Source organism: Microcebus murinus, chromosome 26, assembly GCF_040939455.1.
Source record: "Microcebus murinus isolate Inina chromosome 26, M.murinus_Inina_mat1.0, whole genome shotgun sequence".
NCBI classification, from domain to species: Eukaryota; Metazoa; Chordata; class Mammalia; order Primates; family Cheirogaleidae; genus Microcebus; species Microcebus murinus.
Window position 1 is genome coordinate 1,809,267 of NC_134129.1, and position 10,884 is coordinate 1,820,150.

Here is a 10,884-nt window from a genome sequence, read left to right on the forward strand (position 1 = left end):
ACTTCCCACTGAAATGGGAAGGAACATGGATGCATTTTCTTATGTGACTCTCTCTATTGGTTCCCTTATCTCAGTTGTGCTACCATATAGGTCTGGATCTGTACTAAGCTGTGAGTCAGACTAGACCTAAAAATGTGATTGACTTTCTAAGCCCTCCTTGGTATGACGTAACCACAGGCAGGGAGTTAGAAAGGCACCAGAGCACTGCTTCTAGGGGTGTAGGCTAGTTTTAGTGAATTGAACTAAATGGAGTTTTCTTTATTGTTTTGCATTAAGTGTTTATGCATTAGAAATAAGTGCTTAATGCTCTGTGTGAATAAAAATTATGTTCTCACATTGCTTTCTAAAGGGTCTTATTTTTTCTCTTGATAGCTTCAGACATGAAATAACTTGAAAATATAATTAACATACAACTTCTCAACATGCCCTTCTTTGAAGTATCTTACCACAAATCTTGATGTCATTGCTTGTAAATAATTTGATTTAGAGCTTTGTGTTTATAGACATTTGTGGATATCTGATGTTGAATGTATTATACACTGAGAAATTTTCTTTAAAACAGAAACATAAACCCATCCACAAAATGCCATTTTCCTTATTTTCAGTAAAAAATTATTTTGCCCATCATATATCCTCGTTTAATTCCTTTATTCTCTACTTTGGCATTCAGGGTCATCTTCTTTAGAAGTGAGGAAGGTTCCAGTAAAATTTTAGAAAATGTATTGTTAGTTAACGTGAATTAATATAAAGAAGAATCAGGGAAATGAAAACAACATATCTCAATTAAGCATGTTTTCTGTCCTTAGACTAGGATAGGATCTTGTACCAGTCAGGAGAGCAGGATTCTATGCCTGTTTACCTGCATTCAACTATCCTACCTATGTTAATCTTGCTGCTAGAATTTGACACCATCTTTTGACCCAATAACAATAATGCTTCAATCAGTTGCTTCCTTCCTCAACCTGTTTTTAGCTGTCTTCCTTGGATCTTCGCTCTTTTTGTTTACATGTATACTTCTTTCCCTCACTATTTTTTTTTTTAAGTAGAAAAGGCATTTATTGAAAGACATTAAGTTGCTCCTAGACCCTTGAGAAGAGTTAGGGCCAAATTCTGCAGGCACATAGGCAAGAACAACACCTGGCGCCTCGATAAATTTTCAGTGTCTCAAAATATTGGAAACCACACCTTATTTATCTACTTTTGTTCCACTTTGTCTAGCACAGTGATTTCTATGTGACAGTAGTAATAATAACTCTCTGAAAGTAGGAATGTTCTTCATATTTTATAGGCAAAGTAATAGGCTTAGAAAGTTTAAGGAATTTACTCAGTGTCAATCAATGATAGAACGATGAGTGTTTAAATAAATATGTGGTCATGATTACTTAGATCTGGAATTAATTTAAAAAAATTTGTATGGCGTAAATTTTGGGAGCTTAGATTCCTGGAGCTATATGCTTTCTGATTCACTTCCAGAGGAGAAGGTCAGGAGTTCCCCAGCCATTAAACAAAACTTCACTTTACTCTCACTGAGCCTAATTTAGATACTGCCATCCCTGAATCAATCACCATACCCAGGAGAATGGCAGAAACTGACGGCACTGGGCCTTGGGCCTCTGTTCAATTCCCTTGCCCGAGGTAATAATGGGAGCAGAGGGAAGCGGGATCATGCCAGTTGGTTTAGGCCAATCGCAGCCTGTGTGTGGAACCACTTGGCTCCTGCGAAGCAGTGCAGGCTCAGAATGGACATTGGAGAAAACATCACAGTGCTCACTAGGGGTGGCTGTTTTGAAACTGCAAAAGGTATACTCCGTTTCAGATTTTGATTGATTCTGCCAAATTGTCTTCCAAAAAGGCCGTACCAATTTATATTCCCACCAACAGTAATTGAAAAAAATCTATTTTCACATATTAGATAATATTAAATTTCCATTTTGGCCAGTTTGATGGGTGAAAATTATCTTGCTTTGGTTTACATTTTCTTGATAACTACTGAGGTTACACATATTTTCATATCTATTTTTTTATTTTTCTGGTTTTTTTTTTTTTAGCCATTTGAATTCCTTCTGTGAATAAAAGATACTAAGGTGTTTAAAGAAAAAGGTAAAGCAGATTTTAGCTCGGGTATTGGAGATTGTTCTTTGTAGATGTTTTTTTCCTACCACTGAAAACAAAGGCAAACACCCAATTCAGATAATATGATTTGGCCCAAAAATTATTTTGGGGAAATGCAACCCGCCAGAAGAATGTATTTTTAAATTACACTTAAGTCAGTGGTCAGGTCCCCTTTCTCTTATTGGATCTTGGGAGGAAATAAGCCAATGAGAGATAGATACTTCTCAGTCCTAGGGTTGAAGGATGAAGGAGCAGCCAGTTCTGCTTGGATGGACAGGAGTTATTTAAGAGAAGCTATGAAAGATCTGAGGTCTGGGGTTGTTGCGGTTGGCCTCACATCCATTTCACTAGGATGACACCCTAACTCCTTTGGCTCCAGCCAGGATTGCCCAGTGCTGCCAAGCCACGATCCTGGAGATGGCAGTAAAGCCCCACTCACTAAGCCGTTTCCATTCCAAGGGGGAAAATGCTACAATCTGTGATCAGTTTTACCTGAGAGGTATCATCTCTTCCTTTTTGTCCATGCATCCAATAAATGGTCTTCTTTTCCTGTTTTTAGGGGTATAGTGTTTAAGAAATGCTTAATTTATTTGAACTTCCCAAGAGTGGCCAAGGAGAATTGTATTATAATAGCAGAGTGGCTCTCCCTTAGTGGACATTGTTAGTTAAACACTCTAACTGGGAGCAGAAGAAGTCCAATGCACGTGACCTCCACAGTCTCTGTGATTCTATAGGGGCTTCCCTACTGTCAGCAGATAGCTGGTGACTCAGGTCAGCAAGGCAGAGCCAGTGGCTAGAGGAAGTCTAGGCTGTGGGAACATGGGGGCTGGTGGGGAGGAGTAAAAGAAGCTGGAGAGTTATGAAAGTGAATTTGCCACAAGAAATGAAACGTAAGCAGATGGGTAAAGGCAGAGTGGCAGGGAGTCTGATGAGGCCACTTCCAAGAATGCCAGTTGAATAAGGACTCTGAACATCTTTGGAATTAATTGGAAACGTAGTTTTCAAGTATGATGTCTATGTAAGTAGCGCAATGTAAGTTGATCTTCACAATGAATGGAAACTTGAACATTAGTCTGGCATGTGCCACCACGCTGGGCTGATTCTTCTACATTTAACAGAGATGCGGTCCCACCCTTGTTCAGGCTGGTCTTGAACTCCTGGCCTCAAGCGATCTTCCCTTCCTCAGTCTCCCAAAGTGCTAGAATTACAGGCATGAGCCTAAAATATAGTTTGTTGATGAAGATTTCAAAAAGGTTTTTATTTAAACCTGTAAATTTGAAGCAAATATCTGTTCTTATAATAAATATTGGCTATGAAGTAAGTGAAAGAGTTTTTTTCTTTTTATTATTTAATATAGGAAGGCAGTGCAGCATGATGATTTCATCTCTCTCTCCTTTTCCCAGGCAACCATTCCCAGAGTCCTTTTGTCTTTGTGCTATTATTTTTTCTTTCTTTGTAGCAGCAGCAGCAGCAGCAGCAGCAGCAGTTTTTGCATACAGTTCTTGAGAGGGAAAAATGCAAGCCACTGACCCTGTATGCAAATCCAAAGTTCCTAGGTGACAGGCAAGAGGAGTGGCATAAATAGGAGGCAGAATTTTTACAGTGGCCAAATAACCAATGAATGCAGTCTGCAGGATTTGTTTCTCAGATTGCATCCTGAAAATGCAAGGTTCCCAAAGTTGAATGAACTATGTCTGTAAAGTTCCAGAATTACCAGAACATTTGTGTAACCGTTTAATTGGCTTTTGAGCCTGCAGCCACATTGAGGGGCAGTATATCACTTTAGCCAGTATCTATATGATAATAGGAGAAATCGTGAGATAATTTGCACTGGTTGTCTAAAAAGTTAACATTAAAGTCAATTTAGATACTACAGTTAAAAAATATTTGGGTTAAATAATTCAGTTTATATCTTTAAAGTTTTATCGATAGCCAGATTTCCCCATAACTTTTTTTGCTTTAAGCTTTATAATTTTTTTAAAAGTTCACTTTGTAAATGTACCTTGTTCTTTAAGTTTTCCACTGAGTATAAAAGAGCATGTCATTAGTGTCTTCATTTGGTTTGTAATGATCTCATTTTATTTAAATGCTCTTTTAATGTAGAAGAGGAGGTTGATTATGGATAGGAATCATTGGAACCACCCATTTAAAGATTTTATTTGCATAAATATTTAATGGCCATAAAAATTTGAGGATAAGAACATGTTTACTGCCCTCTTTTGTACTCATAAATAGCCTATAATCCAGCATCTTCGCTGCTGATGAGAACAATCTCTAGCTGATGGTGTTTAGGATACTTAATCTTCAAATTTTTCAAGTAGTTTTAGCTTGGAAAGAGAAAATAAATCTTTTTCTTGCCTTCTCTGAGGGATTGGCTTCTTTTGCTTCAGTAAGTTTGGGTTTCTCTTCTCTTTAGCTTTCCTCAGATGAGCTTCCTCTTCGGAGTCTCCTTCTGGGGAAATATCTGTGAGGAGGAAGGCGATCTCGTGGCCAGTCAAATGGCTGGAACGGAAAACGGTGGCTGCACTTTGGAGGAAAGAAAGGTCTGATTGGAAACCTAAAGTAGATTCTGGGTCTTCTCGGTGGGAAAGGGAGGAAGGGAGGCCTGCGTGTCCTTGTGATGGGCTGGACCCTTGTCACTGGACTCCTCGTGATGGGGGGAGGGGTGAGTGTGAAGATCTGGCAGTCTGTAGGGTCAATGTCATTCTGTGGGCCTCCAGGAGGGGTGAACACTTCTTGTCCTGTGGGGAGGAAAATACAAGTCAGGAAACAGGCCTGGTACAGAAGCAGAAAGGAGATAGATATTCAGGGTGGTGGCAGGGAAGAGAGAATGAGAGACATCTCAAAGCATGTGTGAAAGCATCGCTCAAGTTTGATAAAATGAAACACAGACACCCCCTGTAACCCAGCATTTCCACTCTGGGGAATTTACTCAAGAGAAATAAATATTTATGTCTACAGGAAGTTCAAGGATGCCTGTAGCAGCCTTATTCATAATAGCAAGAACTTGGAAACAATCTAAGTGTCCATCAGAACCCCGCACACCTTCTGGCTATGGCTGATTGGACTGCTGGTAGACACTCAAATCTTTCATTGGCTGGTCAGTGGCCAATCAGATTCTTCCTTGGGAATTATAACTAAGTCAATGGAAGGAAGATGTTAGTGGAAGGTGTGGAGCAGGGGTTGAGTGTCAGGTTTTGGTTAATTCATTGTTGAGAAAGCAGAGAAGCCAGTATGCACATAGCAGCAGTAAAATAGGGATGGCCTCTGAGACACACACACACACACACACACACACACACACACACACACACACACACACAGAGAGAAAGAGACCACATGGTAACAGAGTGATGATGGGGGGGAGGGGGGAGAATGAAAAGAGACCACATGGTAACAGAGTGATGATGGGAGTAGCCTTGATTCCTGACTTTCCAGGGCTGGTCCCTCTTCGGTCTGGCTGTACTTAAGATTCCTGGAGAGATCCTTACAATAATCATACCACCTCCAGCTCTAGCCTGAATGGATTCTGTGCCTTGATTAAAATACCAACCCTTCCTCCCACATTCACCCAGGCTACTGAGTATTGAAATCGTGTTAACTGAAAGTAGATTAAGACACTTTGAACTACAAAAGATGATTAAATCCCACATGACTCACTGTTTTTTTCTGAATAGTTCTGAACCTTTATAATAAGAAAAGTTTCTTCCCAGAATCCAGTCTCTAAGGAAGCAGGTAGCCTCATTCTTAAACCCCATCTTGACATTTTACTAACAGATCAGGCTGAGCTAAGCCCTTGAACTCTGCCACTTGGTTAACTGTGCTCTAGCTGTTAAAAACCAACCAACCACTCACCCCTTGTGTCCATCTCATTTCTTAAAACCTGAGACTCTTCTGCTAGGCAGGTTTTCTTTGACTCTGCAATGTCCAGTAGTGTTCGCTCCTCTATTCTTCTGGGAATTTCCAAGAGCTCAAGATCACGGTATAAGCTTGCTGCAATCACCTACTCAAGAATGTGAGTAGGACCAAATAAAACCACATTCTTTCAGCAAACTAGACACATAGTGATTGTATCAGGTCACTGGTTGGCTAGCACAAGTGTTCTAAAATGTGGGACCATAAGGATTGATTTGGGAACCTGTCACATCTTACAAAGTTATACAGTAAAATGTAAACAAAACAAAACAAAAAACTTAACAAGGTAAGGCTCCACACCTGAGTAAGTAGGTTGATGCCATTCATGGTTTATCTTGTTCTGCCCTCTTCCCGCTGTCTTCTAAACCTTTGCTCTCTCCTCAAAGCCCCTGCAAAGTGCTCATTGTTCATTCATTTGAAGAATCCCTTTGAAATTCTTTCTACCTTTCTAAGTAGATTACTTGGCTTCATATGTCAGAAAGAAAACTGAGGCGATCTGACATGGATTTCTTTGGTTCCTGTTTTCTCTCTCTAAAGTCTACACACTTACTGACCCTAATTCTCCCACCGCCCCCACCGCCTATTTAATTCACTTGACTCACTATGTAGATTTCCAGTCTCATTTTTTCAGGCGGCCTTGCCTACCAAGAGACTACCTGAAGGCCCTTGGCAATGAGCTTCTCTCACTCCCTGTGAGTCCACATTCATAATCTTCATCAGTAACGTGGTTATTTTTCAGTGGTTACATTCCTGCTCCCCTGAAATAGCTGTATGACTGTCTTGTAGATTGCTGTCTCTTCATCCCCAGCACAGTGTCTGAAGCAGAATCGAATTGATTTGGAGAAACCTCAGTTTCTATAATTGCAAAAGGTACCAAGGTCCTACCTCTCAGGGTAGTGTGATGATTAATTTTTTTTTTTTTTGAGACAGAGTTTCACTTTGTTGCCTGGGCTAGAGTGCCGTGGCATCAGCCTAGCTCACAGCAGCCTCAAACTCCTGGGCTCAAGCAATCCTCCTGCCTCAACCTCCCGAGTAGCTGGGACTACAGGCATGTGCCACCATGCCCGGCTAATTTTTTTCTATATATTTTTAGTTGGCCAATTACTTTCTTTCTATTTTTAGTAGAGACGGGGTCTCGCTCTTGCTCAGGCTGGTCTAGAACTCTTGACCTCAAACAATCCTCCCACCTCGGCCTCCCAGAGTGCTAGGATTACAGGCGTGAGCCACTGTGCCCGGCTGATGATTAATATTAATAAGCAAATATTTCCCCTATTAATGTACCGACATGCCACCAGGGGCACCAAATGTCAATGGTGAGCACTCCTTTGCAAACTTAATAGCATTAGGACCAAAGTGGATCAAATATCTAAATGCAGATGAAGAACAGTTTGAGAGCCAGAACAGCACGGTGTTTACAAGGAGCAGTTCTGGAGCCAGGCTCCCTGCATGCTGTCACTTGATAACTGTGTGACCATAGATGGATTCCTTAACCTCTTCCAGTCTCATTTCCTTTAATTGTAAGATGGAGAAAATGATACTACCTATTTTATCACCTTTTTGCAAGTCTCAGCTGAAATAAAATGTGTGAAGCACTCAGAATTTATTTCCTGACATATGGTATGCATTTAGTACATGTTAGCTATTGTCATTAATCCTAAATGTTATGGAAGATTCTATTAGCATGAGGCCCATTTTCTCAGGCCCATCTGGTTACATTTACACATAAAATTTGTGCACTAAGGATAGGACCAAAGGGTATAGATGTTATCAGAATAGGACCTCCATGAGGACAGTTGACTGTGCTGGTGTCTTAGTCTGTGTTGCTATAAAGAATACTTGAGGCTGTGTAATTTATAAAGAGGTTTATTTGGCTCGCAGTTCTGCAGACTGTACAAGAAACATGGTGCCAGCATCTGCTTTTGTGGAGGCTGCAGGAAGCTTCCACTCATGGCAGAAGGAGAAAGGAAGCCAGCATGTCACATGGCAGAGAAGGGGCAAGAGGGACAGGAGGGAGGTGCAAGGCTCTTTTAGTTTTCACAGAGCAAGGATGTCAATAAGCCATTCATGAGGAATCCACTCCCATGACCTGAACATCTCCCTTTAGGCCCTACCTTCAACACTGGGGACCAAGTTTCACCATGACACTTGGAGGAGACAAATAGCCAAATTATATCAGTTGGTCACTAGCTGTGTCCCTAACACCTAGAACAGTCCCTGGCTGACAATGGTGCTCAGTAAACACTTGATGGATTGAATGGTCAGGCAGGTGCTGAATATTTTCATGAGTATTTCATTCTCGTCCCAGAAAATTTGCAATGATTAATTTATATTTAAAATTAGAGTATAATAGAAAATAGAAGGCAAAATATTGCTTAGAATTTGGATATCAATATTAAATGGGTTTATTATAGTCTAGACATGAAATTAGTAGCATACCAACTGCTTTAAAAATAAGTACTTTAAAAAAAAGGTAATGATGAAAGACCTTTTTTTATATATAATTACCTGTAGTCTGTGGTTATTTGGTCAGACAACAGCTGGCCTGTAGCGAACTATACTGAATTTATAAGAGGTAAGCTTTACACTTGATATTTAAATATGCAGTTCTTCCCTTGCATGGCACATGGACTCTTAGAAAATTCCTTATGTGCTTCAGAGTTGAACCAGAAAGACATATAAGTCCTGTGATTGATTCACTCACAGCCTGTTTCAATTCTTTGCTGTAAATCAAGTCGTTTCAGCAACGTACAGGTTCCCGTGTGAGGTGGGGTAGCAGGTGCAGACGCGAACAAGTTGCAGGGCTGTGCTAGGGCATGGGAAGCTGCTACCAAAAGTAGATCTGCACATGGAGCAGAACGCAACATGTGCTGCAGGCTGTGTAGACAGAAAGATTCAATGCAAAGAAAGTGTTGGAACGAAAGATTGCAATTTTAAAATTATGTGTCTTAAGGAAGCCTTTGTGAAGGCAACCATCACAGCAGCATTGAAACGTGCCTTGAAGCAGAATTGCAACAAACACAAGTGAAAGCAGGAAGAGGGAGTAGCCACAGCCACAGCCCCTGCCACGGAAGAGAGTGAAGAGGGTGAGATTGGAGAGCCACACAGGACCTCATCCAGCAGACCCAGATGTGTGCAAGTAGCAACAGACTGGAACCAGGGTGGCAGGGATGGAAAGAAGCTACATTTGAAGGACTTCAAGGAGTTGTGGGTAAGAGTGAGCCCCGTTAAGAAATCAAATCTCATGTTTCCATTGGTGTCATTTAGATGTGAATAAAAGAAATCTCTAATCTCATTATAACTCATTTAGTTAGCTACATAGTTACAAAGCCTCTTGAAGAGTGGTTCACTTGGCTCGTTCTGTTTTATGATGCCTCTTTTAGATGTCACTTTTAGCAGGTGTTGTTTGGGGATTTGGGGGCAGTTGTCTATGATCTATGTGCCTCATCCTCTGATTGCCAGAGTTTGTGTGGAGGTTGGATAAGGGGATCTCTGGGTATCCCTGGACCAGCTCTGATGTCCCTCCCCCTCTCCAGTCTGCCATGAGCTTTAGGGGATAAGTAGGGTCTGGCTGAGCCCCTGCACCCCCCTGCCCCAGGGCACGCGAGGGGTGAAGGGCTTTCTCTGTCCCCTGCTTCTTTCCTCCCTGAACAATAGCTCATTTTGGAACTCAGCTGAACTGTGAAAATAAAAATCAGACCCAGGCCCTGCAGGGTCTCCTTCCCCTTTCTTTCCTCCTCCTCCCTTCCTTGTCCTTTTCTTTGCTCTCCCTAGGGGTTTGCAAACCAGGTTCGGGCCACTGGGACATTTTGTAATGGGTGAAGGAAAGAGAATAGAACAGTGGAGAAGGTGAATCTAATAGAATCCTAAAGAAAGAAACCTGTGCTTACCTCAGTAGCACCAAGACACAGCTTACTAGGTGTGAGTCATTAAAGCAATGGGCAGAGACTAAACACCCGCCATGTGCAAATTAATGAGCTCCTGGAGCTGTAAACAGGTGGAAACCGTTAACTTTCTAACAATAATAACTAGTGTTTGTACAGTGTTTTGAGCCTGCGGAGTTATTCCACAGGTGGTAGCTCATTTGGTCCTCATCACTCCTACAATGACGACTATTATTAATACCGCCACATCACAGAAGAGGACTCTGACGCTCAGAGAGGTGGAGTGTGTCTAAAGTCACAGACCTAGTGCTGAGACCAGGACTGGAGTCTTTGGACAATAAAACCCAGCCTTTCCCATTAGCCACACAGGCTGAGGTCAACATTTCCAATTTATGGGAATGTGTAATCGTGGCAGCAATTTTGTCTCTTTACACAACTTGTCAATTAGTGGAACCACAGTGGAATAAGCACAAAACCCTTACCTTTTGCCACCGTCCCCAGCAGCCAGCAGAGCAGTACCCAGGAGGAGAAGCCGTGTCTACAAGCCATGGCTGCCACCCCGAGCAGCCGCTGTGTTGAACCCCATGCTGCTTTAAAGGGGAGTTGGTGAGTCACCCGCAGCCTGATTCACATAATTTGCATTTGCTGGGTGGACCACAGAGACCAGGGATTGCGGTGCAAGGGCAGGAAACCAGCAGGGGAATACCAGACAGTATTTGTCAACCAGAAGCTTTGTGTAATGACAGCTGAATATTGTTCATCTCTCCTTGCAGTGGGATTTGGACAACCATGCCCTCACTAGCCTTTTCACCCCTCGAATCTTCTCCTGTGTCAGTGCCTTCTACTCACCTGTGCAGTTGGGTCTTCCTCTGGAGGAGAATGCAGCTGTCTAGAACACTGCTCCCCCCTGTGTAGCTAACTTACTTAGGAAAGCCAAGTGGGGCAGGAGGGCATTTTCAAGAGGCTTCCTGCCCTG

General features: G+C 41.9%; 1 protein-coding gene across 1 annotated transcript; it reads right to left on the reverse strand.

The window, feature by feature from the left end:
• Positions 1 to 4,293: 4,293 nt before the first annotated feature.
• ODAPH (odontogenesis associated phosphoprotein) lies at positions 4,294 to 10,457 on the reverse strand. Its single transcript, XM_012744664.3, has 2 exons — positions 10,391 to 10,457; positions 4,294 to 4,853 (listed from the first exon to the last, which is right to left on the reverse strand). The coding sequence occupies exons 1-2, from the start codon at positions 10,455 to 10,457 to the stop codon at positions 4,525 to 4,527; spliced, it is 396 nt and encodes a 131-aa protein (XP_012600118.1). The 3' UTR covers positions 4,294 to 4,524.
• Between the last annotated feature and the right edge of the window lie 427 nt (positions 10,458 to 10,884).

Excerpts from the sequence above, each read along its gene's own strand:
- ODAPH (XM_012744664.3), bottom strand. The coding sequence starts at position 10,457 with ATGGCTTGTAGACACGGCTTCTCCTCCTGGGTACTGCTCTGCTGGCTG. Across the intron at positions 4,854-10,390 it reads GCTGGGGACGGTGGCAAAAG|GACAAGAAGTGTTCACCCCT; the intron begins GTAAGGGTTTTG and ends TCCTCCCCACAG.